This window comes from Pleurodeles waltl, chromosome 10 (assembly GCF_031143425.1).
Source record: "Pleurodeles waltl isolate 20211129_DDA chromosome 10, aPleWal1.hap1.20221129, whole genome shotgun sequence".
NCBI lineage: Eukaryota > Metazoa > Chordata > Amphibia > Caudata > Salamandridae > Pleurodeles > Pleurodeles waltl.
In genome coordinates this window covers 138,533,934-138,553,365 of record NC_090449.1, presented here as the reverse complement: position 1 = coordinate 138,553,365, position 19,432 = coordinate 138,533,934, and the positions used below count along the sequence as shown (strand labels likewise).

General features: G+C 43.2%; 1 protein-coding gene across 1 annotated transcript in view; it reads left to right on the top strand.

The window, feature by feature from the left end:
- The window catches only part of FBXL18 (F-box and leucine rich repeat protein 18), a 189,720-nt gene that overhangs the window by 91,003 nt on the left and 79,285 nt on the right, over window positions 1–19,432 (top strand). Inside the window, exon 4 of the mRNA XM_069209993.1 lies at window positions 4,441–4,659. Coding sequence (XP_069066094.1) covers window positions 4,441–4,659 — 219 coding nt within the window. The remainder of the gene's footprint in view (window positions 1–4,440; window positions 4,660–19,432) is intronic.

Here is a 19,432-nt window from a genome sequence, read left to right as displayed (position 1 = left end):
TAAATAATTATGTACAATGATTTCAAACTTCTGTTTAGTGGGAATTGGGAACTCAGTGATAGCTTAAGAGGATTGTGATCACTGACACCATTTTTACCTATCACCAGGTTGAGTGGAATTAATTTTTATTTCTGGAGATTAGTATGTGATCCATGGTACTCTGGCTGCTAGTACTTATGAAAGTGTTTTGTTGGCTATCGACCCCTCCCCTCCTTAAAGTAGGGAGCATAATATGCATGTCAAGTCTTGCCGCTTGCCTATTAAGATGGATACTATGTGAACAATGTTTAAAACGGTCCAAGACCTCATCTTTGAGTTCTTCTTCCCACATACATTACCAAGAGTTATGGAACATTTAGGAAGGTTAAAATCTCCTGCTCAGATTATAAAAACTTCCTTATTCTTATCTGGCAGAATATTTCCCAGAGCATACTCCAAGTCAGTTGCAACCGGAGACCTGTTTTGCCAACAATATTATTATAGAAGTTAACGATCAAGATGTCCAAGCGAGGCCAGAAACGTTTTAACAATTATGAGGGATACCGCGAAATAAATCAATGTCAAAAGCCCACCCTTTGTTCTACCCATTATTGATGCAGTGGCCAAGGTACTGATTAAAATGAAACAGTCTATGGCTATATCCACGGTGGCCCAAGTCTCTTGTAAGCAAACCATCTCAGTCCCCTTAACATGATTTCCCCAGTCATCAGTTGTGAGTTTATTAACCAATCCTGCATTGGTCCCAGATACAATCCTCATAATTGTGGACAATTCAAGGACCGGTTCTATAGGACAAAAATGGTTAAATCCTGTTGGGGTTGTATCATGGGAATGCTCTGATTCTGAGTGATTGCCTACATGGCCATTCAGTTCAAATTACCTGGGAAGCATGTTGGCATCTGCAAAACTAGGGGACCAATACTCTGTCGATACTTTACCAGTGAGTTGAGAATGTGCAATGTCGGAAAGTCAGTCCAGCTGGACAAAGTTTGAAATGAGAGCAAACCTTTCTGAGGCAGGGACAGAGTCCCTAGGCAGCAGAGGGGTGGATAAAGCAGTCTGTGATTTATAGAAATAACCCAATGGGAGTGCCTCAATTGCAGCGCCTGGAGCCACTGTGAATCCTAACCTATTTAAAATATTAGCAGCCACCCTCCTGTCTCTAAAATGAATCACAACACAATCAAGAGCATCCAATTTAGCAGTATCGCCTATGCAAGGAACTCTGCTAACAAGATTGATGTGGCAATAAAGCAATATGGGACCACCTAGTATACTATTTATCCAATGACCTACCTTGTTAACTAGTTACGCATGGTCCTCCTGCATGCCACCACGCGGAGAGGGTTACATTTTTCAATATGACCACAGAGGGGGTTGCCTGAGGCAGAAGCTGCAATGTATGTGCCCTACGGGTTTAAGGGGGTGCTGAGTAAAGGTGGTACTGAGTGGCCTAGTGGCTCATTGCCCTGTTTATTGTGTCTGTGTCTCCCAATTCCTCGTGCAGCCACCCTAGGTTCTATAATGGGCCTATCCTGCTCGGGGCATCCTGTTGAACTTGAGGGGGGTGACTCCTGCATCGCCCAGAAGCACAGGTCATGCCAGTGGCACTACTGATGATGGTGCACAGCTGTTGGGAGCGGCAGGGGCAGTAGGGCCCAGGAGCTGGGACCCTTCTGAGTAATGAGACAAAACAACATCACTTAGTTTAGTTAGTGGTACCTCCCCACCTGCTCCAGAAGGGTTAAAATGGGAGCCAGTGCACTTGTAAGGGAGGATATCACACTCTTAACTACCTCCCTGACTAAGTCTTCCAAGATCCCCTTCGGATAATTTGAGCACGGAGGACTGGAATCCAAAATTGAAACAGGTGCATTGGTGAGCGTTTGCACCGAGGAACCAGCCGGGGAAGCCGGAGAACCAGATAAAAAACAGTTGGAGTTCCAGGGCATTGGCTTTTACACTTAGCCCCTCTGACACCTTTTTACCCCCCTGACATTTGCACTTTCCTCTACAGAGAGGACTAGAAGGTGGAGAGTCCTTCCTGGGTCGATCGCCAGGCTCTGTAGAGGCCCAAGTATCTCAGGCCTCTACAGCAGCCCAGTCTACCGTCTGATTGGGGAAGTGCTGCTACCCTGCCACCCCACCACCCGCCACACACCCTGCCGCACCTACAAACTCACACAGCTCCCCGCATGAGATGAGCACGGTGACGGTGACGGGTTAGTGGGTCGACAGGGTGCTCATCGTCGGTCCAGTGTCCCGGTGGCCTGAGGGGAAAAGTAGTCTAGGTCGGGCTGTTGGGATTAATGTAGTTAAAGCGAGGCTGAGGCGTAACAGGCAACAAGACCCCCTGCTGCTGCAGTCAGGACAGCATCAGCTCTGTGGTGAGCGGCCACACAGGATTACAGCTTCACCATCTCCCACCACGGCATCGCCATCCAGGTCAGTATGGGTCTCACATGCACCATAAACTCACGTAGAATATGTGCCGGCATGGTACTGACGAATTTGACATCCGCGCTGCGGCTTACCCAGTGTACAGACAGTACGCAGCTCAGCTCAGCTCAGCTCTTAGCAACTCTCAACAAACAGTCCCTCACCCCCCATTTCGGCATCTGATGTGAGCCCGTGTTGGGGGCATGTACACGGCATCACAGCATCACAGGGAGGAGACTCATTTCTAGGACATAGCAGTATTATATCTTATTTCTGTCATCATGTGTGCATCAATACAGCCAATTTGGTTGCTAATGTTGCATGTATATAAAATAACATTGCTTTTCTACTTGCAACGTTTCATTCTGATATTATGTATTTTTGAATTACAAAATATCAACCACTGGCTGCCTGTTATGCCTGCTGGCATGTAGGGCAGCAACAAAAGGCTTATGCCAGCTGGCATGTAGGGCAGCAACAAAAGACTTCTACTTCTGCCTGTTTTGGGCAAGAGTTCTACACAGTGCCTCAGCTGCGGTTTACTGCCTTCATTACTATTTCCACCATTCGCTTCTAGGGTGTCCTTTGATTTGCCTCTCTTGTGTTTGCCTTCGGAGGTCCAGTGGAGAGCAGTTCCTGTGAGGGAGTCTTGCTCTCTTCTAATGGTGTGTCCTATCCATCTTCATCTTCTTTGCATAATAGTGGTGGCTGTGCTCTCTTGACGCCATCTTGGTGGCAGTTCCTGGTTGGATATGGTTTATAGCCAGAAAATGGGTAGGATTCTTCTCAGGGTACAGATGTGGAATGCTGACTGTTTGGTGATAATTTTTCGTCATCTGTTAGCATTTTGATCAATACAAGAATGTGGACAGAATGCAGCTATGGTAAAGCCTCATCTTGGTGTTGGTGCTGTACTGAGATAACCGCCATATAATGCTCAGCATCCTCAAGGCATTCCTGGCTTTGTTCTGTTTGCTCTTGATGTCACTGCCTGCCTCCTCCATCATGCCTGATAGTTCTGCCTAGGTAGGTGAACTCTTCAATCGTGGCTAGGTCCTATCTATTTCACCTTGATTTGTGTAGAGTTTAGAATTTTGATTGGCATGACTTCTGATTTCTTTGTGCTGATCTTCAGGCGCACTTGCTGTGCATAGCTGTTGAGGCAAGACGTCTTTGCCTGCATACGCTGGGTTGTGTGTGAGAGTGCAAGGCTAGGTTATCCGCATAGTCATGGACCTCTTGTGTTAATATTCTCCACTCTCCACAGTCCGTCTGGTGTCTCTGGTTTGGTTCTGTTGTGCGATTGAAGAGCAACGCTGATAACACGCATCCCTGTCTCAAACCAATTTTGACTTTGAAGCTTTACTCAGCCTCCGACCTTGCAGGTATAATTGTCATAAAAGTTCTTAATGAGGAGATCTATCTGCTGCTGTATGCCATAGTCTCTCTGTATACCCCAGAGGCGGTCACGATGGATGAATACTGTCAAAAGCTTTCTCAGAATCAATGAAGTTGATTTATAGTTGCCTCTGCCACTCCATATACTGCTCTGTGATGTTACATAGAATAGGGATCTGATAAACACATTTTCTACCCTTGTGGAACCCTGCCCGTTCTTTCCTTAACTGCTTTTCCGTGGTATCTGGTTTGCGCATTACAATGATTTTCACCAGGATTTTCTCTGGATTGATTGAAGGGTGATTCCCTCCTCCTCCTCACAAGTTGGTACTGGGCTGTTCAAGACTTCTTTGAAGTGCTCAACCCAGCATGCTTCTTGCTTTTTCTCTGTTCTAAGTAATCTCCATTGCTTGTCCATGATAGGGGTGTTGCAGGTTGCACAAGATTTACCACAAACTATTAAAAAATCTCTTATTACTAATAGGATGATTCAAACTGTTGGCTGACCAGAGTCAACTGCGTACTAACAGTTCTGCTGATTTGTTGTATGTTGCAAATTTGTTACCATTTAAATACAGATTTCAACTTTGTTTCTCTTCACAGGCTCGAGCAGCCCTATTTTTCCGCAAATGCCCAGTTCTTCCAGACTCTGAGCCAGTGCTGCTCTCTCCAGCGGCTTTGCATCATTTCAAGGAGTGGGACTTTTCAGCCAGACGCCGTTATGTCATTCATGTCTAGCAGTCACAAGGTGGTGGTGTGCCACATGTTCACAGGAGACTCTCTTATTGCTTGCAGAAGTCTCCAGCAGTCTATATTACGAAGGTGAGTGTGGAGAAATGAGAATAAAACTGAAATATAAATTTGTTTTTGATAACTGAACTATATTAACACTACTGTTAACATGGTCTCGTAGGTACGATGTTGACTTTTTGATTGAATTGTGTCGTCTTCTTTCAACTCAGGATGTAGTACAGAATTTCTTTGTAATAAATGTCTCTTGGAAATTAGTGTTGTGAAGAGAATAAAGGAGTTATGTGAGACCGATTGTGTTAGGAACAACTCACTTTGGACTCTCTTCATCCATGGAAGCATATCATTTTGTTCTGCAGTGAAGAATTCATATTCATCGAATTCCAAGTGCACAATACCTTACCATCTTTCAATGTGGGCTGCATGATCAGGTCTCAGTAAACTGCCTTCTTAAGAAATCTGTGCTTTAGTAAGAACCTGTGATTCCAGCCTCACCTCTCCAACAGTGGTGGAGCCTACTCAGTATCAATGCACTCACCTCCTACAGACTGTGCAGTATTCATCACACTGCCTGGTTCCACCCTATCTCCACATATCACAAACTAACTTTTTACCATTTTGTGGCTATCTGTGCAAATCCCTAATCTAAACTTGTAACGCTTAATTGAATCTGTTGCAAACAGACTTCTTTAAAATCATAATGATAGCCAAAAAATGTACTCAATGGCCTTTTTCAAACATTCACAGCTTCTTCGAGTCCAGGTGCCTTGAATTCTGCATCTTACTTTCAGGCAACAACACAAACCACTTCTTTGTAACATAATACACCAAGCATGCATTAAAAGTAATATTGTTGTAACTCTCTGGGCCTCGCACCACCAACCAACCATCTAACCAAACTGAATCTAAACTCTTCACCTATCACTCATAACCACCAAAGTTCCTCATCAAACTCCTGAGATCCTCACATGCCTTTAGTCATACCATACTTGCCTTTTGCATGGAGATGTGCATTCATTGTCTACACACCTGCAAGTGGCCTTATAAACATACTATTCTGGTCTGTCTTTTCTATTAGTCTGTCTCCCCAGTCTTTTGTTGGAGCACGACTAATGCATGTCGGTACTGCATAACTAGTCTATGCTATTTAGACTGTGCAATGTCAAAGATTCCATAACTATCATATACTCAGCGGATCACCCTGCCTTGTGTTGGTGAGGGTGTTCCCCTCCACCTTTGACTGAACTTCGTGTTCACTTAACCTGAGCTGCAGCCTTCTTTATGGAAGCTAGATTATAATACTAGTGATGAGGAGACCATATAGGTTGACAGGTGGACATTGAAGGACCAATAACTCCCTCTGAAAATCCTGCCTCCTTAAACCCACTGCCAGAGCCTGACATTTCAACCTTGGGAACACTGAAACACTGCGGTACGTGGTAGGTGTTCTTGTGCCGTGTAGTCAGTTACGTGGATTTATTATTTTTTTTTCTATTGGGTACAGCTGAAGTAACAAAATTGTTGAGCTGCAATGTGTCATTCAAACACTGACACACGCTAACAATACTGCGAATGTAAAGGTGAGGTTGATGAATCGGCAGTCCTTGGGCAGATACATTTTTAATAAATCCTGAGAAGGCTTTTTGAGATCTTGGCAAGACTGTTGAGAGATAATGGACCTAAGTGCTTTCCCCATATTGTGGCTTGTGTGAGCATTTGGAAAGTAAAAAAAAGAATTGCCAAGGGAATTGCTGTGGTTAGTCAGTAGCATGGGCACCCCAGTGTTAATTGAAGCCTCCAAGTTAGATGCTGGAATGGTGCCTTGATAAGGACTGAGAAGTTAGATGCATTTCGGCAAGATGTTGATGTCAAATTTGATAATAGGGTCACTAATGGAAGTGGCATTGGAGGATGATGAATCGCAGCCGAACAACATAGAATATCGAGGAGAGTATGAGGGTGAATAGGATATCGCGGGAGAGAAGAAGGGTGACAAAGGAAACAGTTTGTGAATGGAAAGGCCGTTACTGTGTTTGCTAGAGGAGTCTAGAAGTGCACAAGCGGTGATTTTGAGGAGGTTTTTGAATTAATCTGGAGCATAAAGGGGAGGGGGCAATGGCACAGCCTAAGTTAAAGAAATTTGAAGAAATTGCCCTTGGAAGTGGAATGCTACTGATGGAGGAAGAGGAAGCTGAGGCTGTGAGAGAAGGAAGTTGTGGAGAGCAGAAGTCCTCCTCCATGGAGTGATTAGAATATGATCATTTTGACAGGAGGAATGAGAGGAAAATGCTGGCCAAGTGATAGAAGTATGCGCTTGAAATACTGTGCAACCAGGAATGTAGCATTTAAAGGGCCTTAAGTGGTTTAGTTGTTTTTAGAAAGGTTGGGGCGGAAGGTGTGCATCTGTTAAAAGGCTCCAGTAATGTCAAATTTTCCAAAATAATGGAAGAACAGGAACTGCTTCACCAGTCCGGATTTATGGAATAGGCGAGACTGGTAGTTATGACACCCATAAAAATATTAGAAAACGGCTTATGGACATTTCAGTGATGAGGTTGCCTTTCACAGAGGTTTGGCAGAGGTTATGGAGGTCTTCAAACGTAGATACTCTCTCTGGGGCATTCCAACCCGGGTTTGAGGATAGTCTGCGGCTTAATGGTCTTGATAGCCTAACTTTTAAACTCTTTGAAGCCCATCCAACACATTTTTCTAAACACCAATCCCTCAAAAGCTACTGACAGGATATACACTAAACTCAGAAAAGGCACTCCTTGAGTATAGTTCTAGGTTACTGTGACGTTTGGGGCAATTCCGTTCATTTTTTCGTCGAACAAAGATTGCTATAAGAGTTAAAATGGGAAAAGTCACTCTTTTGACTTCCTTTATTCTCTCCACTCCGACACCGAACACATTTGCAAAAAATCTTACAGTATCGAACTTGAGTCACTTTAACTTCAATTTTGAAAAGTTTCATGCAGATTTGTGAAATGCCACCAAAGTTTTTCAGCAGAATAAAAAAAATGCTTGTTAACAGAAACTTTCCTAACTATAACTACACGGTCGTGATTACCGAGGGTGTCATTGATATATACTTATATATGTATGTCTATATGTAATATGTATACACCTTTTGAATGAGTAGGTAAACTGTTTAATTTTCTCTATCCCAAGCATTCTCTGTGAAATCTTCATAGATTCTTTCATTGCAGTGCATATTGATTGATTATACCAAAATACGTAAAAGAAAGAAAACTACTAACACAAATTACCCTCGGGGTCATTTTTAGGTCGAGCATTGCAGTGCGCATGCGCTGCTTTTCCGACCTGTTGGTGTGTATCTGGGCTTTTAACAATGCCCACCTCACACCCATCACTACCACTCGTTCATGAGCTTGCCCTTCAAAAATCCTTTGATTACATTGGTAAATGGTTTACCTTTGTCCCTCCTTGGGGAGGTTTTGTTACCGCCTTGGCCATCGTCCCTGTTACATGGCTAGTTGCACTTTTGCTGATAAGTTTAACTGCGAGCAAACTCTTTTTTCTTTTGTGTGTCTCTTCACGCTGATGCTCATGGCGGCCGTGGCGCTGTGAATCGGCTCCCCTATGTGAAAGTGTTTTAACTTTCAATTTTCAATTTATGTGGCAAGAAAAGTCAGGTTAGGAGTTTATAACGCCAATAGCTCTAACTCGAGCAGAAGCGAGACCAATTGCATTGCAAATGCTTGTTTGTTATTGCTCAATATGGGAAACTGATTATAAATCAACTAGGTGGTCAGTAAGATTGTACCTTCGAGTACAACAAGAATAAGAAAGACTGAAAGAGGCAGTACATTGAAATGCGTCGAGTACAGGCAGATGGTGGAGCTGTCAAGCATTCACTTGACAACAAAAGCATGAAATTAAAGTGGTTAGATTGAAGAGGAGCAGACATGAACAGCTTTAAACACAAAGCAAATGCAATAAAATTGGAAAAGAAGATGCACTGGGATATGATGACCATGTGCAAAATAAGGAGGAAATGAGGCAGGGGCAGGTTAGGACCACTGACCTCTAAATGGACCAGAGCTTGGGGGGGACTTCTCCCCTTATCGAAGGGTGCTGCTAATGGCACTTCCTCAGAAAGAAGTGGCGGGACGTCAGGAGGCTTGCCTGTATTATCATTCAGGAGGTTTGATGACAGAAGAAAACCTAGTACACTATCTCGGCCTCACTTTTGAGAGGTGCAGGTGATGAAGTACTAGACTTTCTGAAAGCATATGATTACAAAATACATCAAAAGGCTTCCAAGTCAAGTTTGAATACCATGGAATTACACACACACACGTTACATTGTGGTTCTAACTGCTGGATGTTCAAATAGCTCCACTTAAACCAGCTGTCACGTTTGCTGTAACTGCGATAATCAAAATACTGCTCGGAGGTCTCCCCCGCGGTGAAATCTGAAAATGTTCTCCTTCATGCTATTCCTGTTGTTCATCCCTTCCCTCTTTTGCATGTCTCTGTCAATGATTGGCATCCTGCTTTGTTTAGGAATAAAAAGGCACTGGAAACAGAGAGAAGTTAGAGAGCCGAAGCAGAGTATGAGGCAGAAGAGGCCTATGCGGAGATAGTAGAGGGAGGAGGGTAGTGTGTGATACAGCGGTGGGTGAGTGAGATATGTACACGTAGAAGAGGTGAGTTGCCAAGGTGGAGGTGAAGGAGCCAGAGGAGTCATAGATGTAGACAGAGAAGGTAGAGGGAGAAAGGTTAAGTAAAGGGAGGCGAGAAAGAGAAGTAGGGTTTGTGACAAGGAATCTGCTGTAGATGGAAAGAGGTGACCTAGAGAGATATTGCTGTGGATTTAAAATAGGTAGAGAGTACGTTGAGGTACAAAGAGGAAGGCATGGAGTAAGGAAGCAAAGACAAATAGAGAGGTGTGGTAGGAAGATTAAGGTGCAGAGAAAATATGAACAAAAAAGGCAGTTCAAGAGATCATGGTCCTGGATCCTGGGTTTGTCAAATGTTTTTAAAGACTTTTATCAGGACTTCAAGAAGAGCTTTTCCTAAGCGTCTCCTATTGGCACACCGCTTCCGCCACGTGTTCTTGTAAATTGCAGCCAGTTGCGCTCCGGATTTAGGCTTGAACAATGAAGGTCAATTTGCCTTTTTTTGGGTGGGGATTTAAAGCGTATCTCAACTATAAACAAATTCTTCAGTCCTCCATGAATTAAACATAGCTTCCCTATTTATCTTTTATGAAGGTACTGACTTTAACTACCCTCTGCATGAAGGAGAAGACCTCAACAGCATTTTCAAAGTAAAACCTGATTCACCTTAATTAATGATGGTTATTTTTTCTAGTGTTAGAAAATAAAGAAGGCTTTGAAATCACCTAGTGCTATTTTTTTGTACATTTCTTCCTCACCCCACCCTTAATTAAGTAGCCACCTTCGTGGTTGGGTTTTTAATTGGTCTGCACCATTATTATTGCCATGGTATGGTAAATATGTATTATATAGATTACTGTTATTATTTGTTTCTTTTATTTTTTTCATCAAACTCTTATTGTCTACTTAAGTCTTATTTCTCAAATTTGAACGAGGACATTGACCGTAAGTGAACTTTGAAACTGGTGGGGAACACCCCTCATGTTGTACTGACCAAGCGCAGTCAAGACGCATGCCCTTCTTAATAGGGTTTGCTGGGTTCTCCCAACCAAGAAACTTTTGCAGATCTTGCATTTTTCAGCACTGATTTTGAACTATATTTGCCAAAATCCTTTTTTTTTATTAAGACGCTCTAAAGGGAAGCTCCAACAAAATGTTAATATTCCCTAATCTGTCACAGTAACATCTTTCCTTCGCACCAGCAGCAAATCTTGTATGTGCCCAACAGAAAAGTGGGTGCCCGATAGAAAAACTAGGTTCACGGAGGCAGAGTTTAAATTAATTGCATAGTTATTTCTTTATCTTTTGATTGCTTATTACAATCCATTTTTCACTGCAGTAAAATATGGTTTGTATTATCCTTCACGCTAAGCCCGGCATATAAAGGCCTTTCAAACAGTTCAGGTTTTTACAAATGTTTTAGCATCATTCATTTTTATAAGCCTATCCTTTTTTGTACAATGCCACTTTTTTCTAACATTGCAAATCTCAGTGATGAAAAGCGGCACCTCTGTGTTTGAAGGCCTGGCTGCACCCCCCCATTATTGTCGGAGCAGGAGGCATCTTCTTACAACATTTGGGGGGAGCCAATATCCCAGATTGACATTTCTCCCATTGGCGTCCTGCGTGACAGTTGTCAGATCTCCATCTTCCCCCACTACTAAAATGCAAAGTGGGAGGCTCGTCAATTATAAATAGTAAATGAGTCCAATTCCGCCATCTGCTGCCAAAGGTGATAACTATTCTCGTTATCCTGTTTCAAAGCACTGCGAATATTGGCAGCGAAGGAGACTTGGGACCAAAGGCGAAGCTGAATGATTCTTCCAGGATCAGGGCAAGTGGAGAAGGGACAAGAACTAATTCTCCCGCTTCCACAGTCTGCAGTTTTGAAATTAAGCTTCATTAGCACATGCCCTGAAAGCCCTCTACGGTTCCTACTACAGTTAAGGATAAAAATTAGAATTATGTACATCATCTGCAAAGTCTGTTGGATCAAAGATTTATGCTACTTGCAGTACTTGGCTCCTACGTCTTCTAACTAGAAACCTCCGGTCAGCCAACTCGCAACTAGCGATCCTTCAGAAATCTGAAAAATATGGAGGCAGATCACGGGAGGTTCTGGGTACCAGACTGTGGCATTTTCTGAGCACCGGCTTAGAGTAGCTATATCTAAAATGGTGAATAACAAAAAGCAAAAATAGATGATCATCTCCCAGTGATTAGAGTCTTAACTGCTATCTTTTTGTCCTGTGGTTCTAACACTCCCAACCAAGTACAGAAGCACCCTGCACCCGCTTTCTGGTGACTTAAGGAGTTTTATAAAATCTCCCACATAAATAAAATATGGCTATGTCCAACAATATGCTAGAAATATTTTTTTAACCTAAAAGTAGCTACTGAGACTCACTTAGTGAGTCTGCCCTTGTTAATGTTCTCTGACACTGAGCTTTCAGACATGGCCTTTGTGAGGCTCATTTCCTTTCTGGTGACCTTCTGTTCCAACGTCAGCACTCCGTTCAGTCTCGGTGGAGTAGCCTATGGACCAGAATGATGGCCCTAGTACTTCAGTTGGTCAGTCTGTAATTTATCTTAGTTTTTGGAAGCCCACGAATAGCCATTGCTGCCTCTTAGTGGCAGATGTGGTCATTGTGCATGCTGGTAAGAAAGTTATATATATATATTCACCGATTGATGTAGAGAGCACTTTCCAAAGATAGTTCTGGAGATTGAATTTGAATGGTTTTCCCCTGCCTTGTGATTATGGATGATTGAAATTACTCAAGTCCACTGGTCTCAGGCATTAAGTTGTCCTTTTGCTGGACTCTTGGGATTGCATCTGTAGAAGGGGTCATAGCTTCTCCCATCATGTTTCCGTCTACTACTTGTAAATGTATGCTGTGCTGCAGAGACTATAACACGCTACTATCAGTGCCATTTGCCTGCACTCTTTCTATGCTCCCCTGGAAATTATATCTTGTTAGTGCTGTAGCTCTTTTCATGTGCTGCTTTCTCACTCCCTTCCTTTATAGCACATGGACTCTGATATAGAAATTGAAACCCTTTCCAGAAAAACAACGAAACCTGTAATGTGTTAAGGAGCAGAAATGATCAGTTCCTTCACAGTTGTAAAGCTAGATAAATGCAGTGTGCCTTGCATCCTCAATGTAATGGGATCAGCTGCAGAGGGGAGCTCCCCGATCAATTGGAGCAGCGGGGATGATAATTGTATGGCCCTGCTTATTTCCCTGCGTTGTCAAGGCAGCCATGACAGGCGATCAAAACCTGTATAGAAACAATGAGATCGGAGTGAAACTTGAACATACGCACGGGGTCGGCTGTCCCCTAGCGTCACAAGCCAGATCTGGCCACTGGAAGCTCTGGGACCTCCGGCCTGGAATCTCGGGCTTCTTTTCTCCCCTCAGAGCCTTGGAAGCTGCAGAAGGTGCACTTAGCTGATGGAGGGAGCCCAGTGCGGTTCTATAGCGAGAAGCTGCCAGATAAATATTTAAAACTTCTGCATCAAAGTGCCCTGCGATCGCCTCTTGAAGGTTCCTCCATCTGCAGAGGACCTATAGTGCTAATGTTATCACACGGGGAGAGTTAGGATTACTTGCTTCTGGGTATGGAAAAAATACTCCAAAGCCCGCAGAGGGGTGGATTGATGAAGGCCAGAGTAGTGATGGTGGCCTACTGAAAAAGCAGATTATATGATAGTAAGCCTATGTATTTACTTTTTATAATTTATTTTCGTGGTTTTGTATAGCATTGTATTGTTGGTGTGTTAAAATGTTTTGCAGTTGAAACAATCAAGTTACATGTTTCAACATTACAAGAAGAGCTGTGTGAGAAATTTACGCGAAATGCAAAATCTTCATGCTTTACAGCAAGAAGTGCATCCTCGTGGCAATTTTTGTTGTGAAGGTGCATTTAAAAAAGAGCACCATGAACAACTGTCGCTCACGTTGTTTTTCCCGTGCGTTTGCGGTAAATGTGCGCCAGTCACTGTAAAATTTGCTGTGAATGGCGCATAATTACATGAAGTGGTGTAATGATGTAATTTTGGGAATTTAGCATTACACAAAATTCTGAAAATGATGCAGGCATAACTTAACTTTGTCCCAGGCCAAATAGTAAGTCAACATAACAGAAGAAGCAGACACAATGAGTAGTTGTGGGTGAAACAGGTACCCACCACTGGCAGTGTACAAACATGTTACATAAAAAAAATATAAATCACCGGTATTAACTGTGTTAAATCAATGAAGGGATATTTTTCAAGCTACGAAGGGCAGCTGAAGGAGAATAAATTGTAAAACTGAAAGATGGAAACGTCAGACCATTCATAAGTGTTAGCAGCATGCAGCGGGGAGTTTGTAATAAAGAACAGCAGTGGACAGACGCAGAAAAGGAAGTAGGAGAGAGCCTCATATATGTCCTGTCGAATGTGCAGGGTAAAAGGAAGAGAGATTGATGAGAGACAGGTAGAGAATTCACAGTCACCATGCAGATGAGTTGGGCACAGAGGGAATTGAATTAGAAAATAGATTTGTCAGAACCCGATCCACAATGTCTTTGGTATGGGAGAAGTTGTTTAACTGGTCTTCCACTATTCATACATTTTTGTGTTACAAAGTCTCCCTCTACGAATTTGGTAAGGAGATATTCTGAGACGCTGCAAGTGACTTGCTGTTTTGTTGTGGCTTTATTGGGACTCCACAGCCCAAAATCTACTCTGCTGCAGGAGAACTAAGGAGGGCTTGTCTGCTTTTTAACACTGCAGGAGACCCTTGGGACGCGCCCGGGCAAACAGTGGGCCCATCTATGCCTGTCCGCGCGCGACTGAGGCTGGGTCAGGCCATCCCATCCCCTCCACCCTTGGTGCGACAACTCCCCAGTTTCAGTGATATTGCTGGATTTTGGTAAGCCCTCCTTCTTCTTTGTGCTCAGTTTACCAAGTGGCTGCGACTGCGGCGTACATGTCGAGTCCCACGGAGACAGTCAGCCCCATGTGACGAGAGTGAGGGCATTCTATATTTAACCGCGTTATGTGGACGCCATCAAAGGAGGCTATTCTTTTTAGGGTGTGGTACATGATTGCCACCTATAACAGGATAGCATAAATTGCTTACGGCTGTTGGTGCTGCCAAACATCTGTGCAATGGGGCTAGCATCATGGCAATGCTTCCTTCTGCGGCTGGGGCTATTTCAGTGGAAATAAACGCAGTTGAGGTCGAACTTGGAATCGTCCCCCATGTCCCCAATCAGCCTGTAGATTTGCCCACAGAGAAGGTGGGTCAAAGAGAGGAGTTTGGACCGGTACTCAGGGGGTGCAGTGGCCTCTACTGATAAGCATCACTCGGCTCCCAGGAATGATCCGGCTTGTTAGTTGTGCAGGATTCATACAGGCCCAAAAAGTGGGTATGGGTATGAGTGATGGTACTCTCTCTGGTGGGCCAAGGCCATTTCCAACGTGTAATGCAAAACCAAAAAAGCCTACGAGAGGGCCCATGGCCAAGTCAGATAGTCACTATCTATCCAGTGAAAACTTGCCTTGATGGTTGCCCCCTGAATCCTACAACTTAATAGTTGACAAGTTGGTGACCCTATTGACTGTGAAATTGGAATCCTTGGTCATCTCTATTTTTTTCTGCTTGTGAGCCAGACTCTCAAAGATAGAAGACACCATTGGTAATCTAAAGACCAACATGGAGGTACTGACTCACTATGCCAGTAACAGATGTGGTGCTCCCGTCACCGTTGCTAGAATTTCTAGGCAAGGAGTGCTTCAAGATTGTCGCCAATTCCAGAAGAGGGAACTGGCACCACATACCAGCAGGGGGTGTGCTCAGCTCTCTACCATTACCGATTCCAGCCCTACAACGTTCTTGCAGTCTTTAGATAACACTGTCCAGGACATTAGTTCTGAGAGAAGCATGTCTGTAGCACTGTCCAGGACATTAGTTCTGAGAGAAGCATGTCTGAAGCTCCAGATGTTCAGCCTTGGTCGGTAGGGTTATCCAATGCGGCACCCCTGAAGAGCCCAGTTTTTGGCTTACCATCTAATTTTACTCGTGGTGCTGTTGTGACTTCCCACCTTGGCCTCCCGCCGGCCTCAACACCTTCTGTTATTGTCATGACCAATGCCCCTGCGTTAGCACCTAACGTCGTCGTGAATTATGGTCAACTTAAAAACAGTGAAAAGTCTAGGGTGCACGTTGCCTTTGCTTACGCACATTATCATGGTCAGGAGAGTTTCCCGGGTTGGTTTACAACCTAAGACCTTGGGATGCGATTGCATAGTGGTCAGTTTTTATAACCTGCATTTGGATGGCTTTCTGGTAACGATGTTGTCATTCAGAAAAAAGAACTACTAGCATTACAGTGTTTCCTCTTGCTTTTTTTTTTCTTTCATAATCCACCCGTCGTGTGTTGAAACGGGAATAATGTACCTGTTGTTCCACCAACTACTGCTTCTCCTTTAGCCACTGCTTCATCATTTCCCCCTAAGGGTAACGTTACTACTTTTAACCATTTTTCCTCCTTTAAGTTCATTACATGATAACTATTGACTTTTGAACCCTAAAGCCAGCGGCCTGTCAGTGCGCAAGTGATCTTAAGCCTAGACAGGCAGCCCTGGCACTATCTTTCCTTAGATGGAACGTGGAAGGTCTTGTTAACAAAAAAGACAATGCTGATTTTTGTGGCTTTGTGACAAATTTTAAGATTATGGGCCTGATTATGACTTCGGCGGAAGGGAATAATGGACTCGTAATTCGGCGGGCAGGATATCCGTCACATTTGGGATGGAGTGATCCCCTCCACCAGAGTCGTAATCAGGCCCTATTTGTTTACAGGAGGTTTGGGATACATCCTCCAATTTTTTTTAGGAATGGTTTTACTTCTTTTTCAGTGTGCGCTGTCCCTCCTAATCGTGGGAGTGCTAAGGGTGATTTGCTTATCCTTGTCTTTTTTAACAGGTAAGTTCACAGTGTCCATAATCCAAACAGGACCTCTTTATTTGGCCGCAGTGTTATTGAAATTTAACAATTCTCCTGGCTTACTTCTTGTAAACTTTTACAATTCTCCTAATTTTGCAGCTCTCTCATCACTTACAGTTTTTTTGACTACCAACCAAATTTTGCCTGGAGAAAAGTTAATTGATTCTCGCTGGGGATTTCAATTTGCACTCTTGATGAACCCATGATTTAGCTAGCTTGATGGAACTGATGGTGCTTTTTAGACTCCCTGCATTTCTTGCACACTCTTGAGGGAGAGTATATGAACGCATCTTTAGCTGAATATAATTTGATTTAAACCTTGGCCTCTGATTTCAACAACTGTTTGGAGGAATATATTCCCACTTATACTGGTGGAGGCACCAATAGTGTTATTGATTTTTTTTTTTTTTATATATCTCCCCCCTTGAAGGAACTTATAGTGAAGTGTGAGGTTATCTGGAGTCTCTTGAGTGACTTAACTCCTTTTCAGTTACTTTTCACTGGATCTTACTCGAAAACGCCTAGCAAAATTGGCCTTGCTTAATGGGAGTCCGCCTCCTAAGGATGTTGCCTAAATGGAGCACTGTGATCCCTGAGGTCTTTCTAAGACACATTTAGGGAATGTCATATTGAAATTGACTCTTGCTTAAGTGATACCTCCACTGATATTGTTGTTGTGAGCTCTTTTAATGTCATTTGTTGCAGCATTTGTTCTGTGTTAATGAGCAAGTGAAGTATTAAAAACCCAAAGTCTAGTAAGTGGTTTGACTCTAACTGCTCCAGAGCGCATTGTGTCCTTTTAGTGGCGGTAAAGGCTGCCCTGGAGACCGTAAATGGGTTTTTCAATGTCGAGCCTCCTATAAGAGCACTTTAGAAGAGCGAATGAGGCAGTTGAAGGAAAAAACGTGGGAGCTGATGTTGGCGGCGAGTCAACTTAGGAATAGCGCAAAGTGTTGCGAAATCGTCAACTGCCCACTCTTTAGGACTTCTCTAGATCCTGCATTGTAGTCTACCATTCTACCGAGGGTAAGGGTCGAGCATTTTAAATCTGTATATGACATGCCTGCCTTCACTTATTGAATGGCACAAACTGGTAATAGTAATAGCCCCCATTAACTTCACTTTAGATGGTGCTATATGTGTGCTCCCCACTAATAAGGCTCGTGGTCCCAACGCAGTCCCGCTATATCTGTTTAAGGCCAACATAGACTTTTGGGCTCCCCGTTTAACGTTCTATCTGAACGCAGTAGTAAAAGTGCAGATCCCTGAAACCTGGTCTGCCTCTGTGGCTGTCCCTGTTTTTGAGAGAGGCATTTGTTTAGACCCCAAGTGTCACAGGCCCATTTAGTTTACCAGCTCCGCAGTCAAGATAGTAGGTCAAATCTTGCTGCATGGCATCTGAGCAGAATATTATGAATGACACTTAGTATGGGTTTTGCCCGGGCCTTGGCAGTATTGGTAAGTGCCTTAATCTGTATTTGATTGACGATAAGTATGCCACTGTGAAACGAGGGATGCTGCATCTTGCATTCTTGAACCCTAGTACAGCTTTTGACCAGGTGAACAGGGAGAAACTCTGGATGACCATGCTGGAAATGGGGGCAGACACTCAGCTGGTCTTCTTCTTAAGAGACATTCATTTCATTCTCACAGCTTCAGTGAGATATAGTGAGGGGGGTAAACACACAGAGCACTTTAAACTTAAACAGAAGGATTCGTCAAGGCTGCATTCTGACCCCGTTTTTGTTTACATTATATATTAAGAGCCTGGAAAAGTTTTTGACTGAAGTCTGCAGGGACATGCCCAAAATAGGTTCTGTCCAACCCCGGTCTTGCTGTACGCTGATGATGCTGTTCTTATTTCACGTACTGCACTGGGTCTAGACATTTTGCTTTACCAGTTTCTAGCATTTATGGAAAGCCTTGATCTAAGTGCAAACTTTTCCAAGTCCCAAGTCATGGTAATTGGCCCCTAGTCCACTAAGACTAGGTCTTATTGCATAAAAGGCAACACTCTGTTGCGTTCTCGTGTTCACCTATCCTGGAGTTTTATTTGTTTCTTCCCTGTCCTGGTTCCTTTGATATCGGCTAGAGCACACACGTGTACCAGGAGCACTCTTTCTATGACCAAGTTTGCCTCTAGGATGGGCCAGTAAACCTATCAAAACTACGGCTGACATTTGGAGAGCGAAGTGTATCTCTGTTGCTGCTCCTAGCAGCGTATTCTTGGGGCTATTCCAATGTGTCCTCCTTGCAAATCCTTGAGAATAGGTTTCTAAGGAAACTTCTTTCTCTCCCTAATAGTGTATCCATCACCCATGAGGAACCACGGATTGACTTTCTGAAGGACTTGTTGATGCTATAGCCTTTACTTTCTCTGGTCCTCGGCGTGGGCACGCCGCCCAACTAAACTCTTAAATCTATTATTATTGAAAGATTGGCTCTTGATCGAGCCTTGAGTATCCAATGGATTAGCTATGTTAAGGATTGTTTTATTAAATTGATTCGACCTGAACTTTTTAATCATCCAGGGTACATAGTTATGGTAGATTACACTTGGACTAAAAAAGCCTTTGTGATCTGGAGGGGCAGAGAGAGGACATGACTGGTCAAGGACATATCGTCTGTCAGAGTGTACTTACCACTTCGGACTACCCTTTTAATTGAAACATATATATATATATATATATATATATATATATATATATATATATATATATATATATTAATAATAATACGTCTGATCATCATTGGTTTCTGTTAGTGCATTTTAGATTAATTTATTACATCACCTACTTGCAGTAGGAGTGAGACATATGGTCTCACTCCTACACCTTGTAGTTGTAACAATTATTCGGCCCAGGACACACTGCACTTTATTATGTTTTGTAATTTCTACTAACGAATAAGAAAGATTGTTATTCTGTTGCTCGCAGACGAACATATTGCACAAGTCTGACCTGCTTTGTTTTATTTAATGTTATTATCGGATGAGCCGACTTGTTCTAATCTAGCTTGACTCTTATCTGGTACAGTCCATCTGAGGAAAATGTTGTTCACTGTATAAGGTGGTGTTTGTATTCCCACTGGCAGCTCTATCACTGTTTTCAATTCTGCGTCTTATTATTTATAATTTTTCTGCAAATGCGTCCTTTTATGGTTCCTTGTGAAACCCAATAAAGATTGATGATTAATTGACTT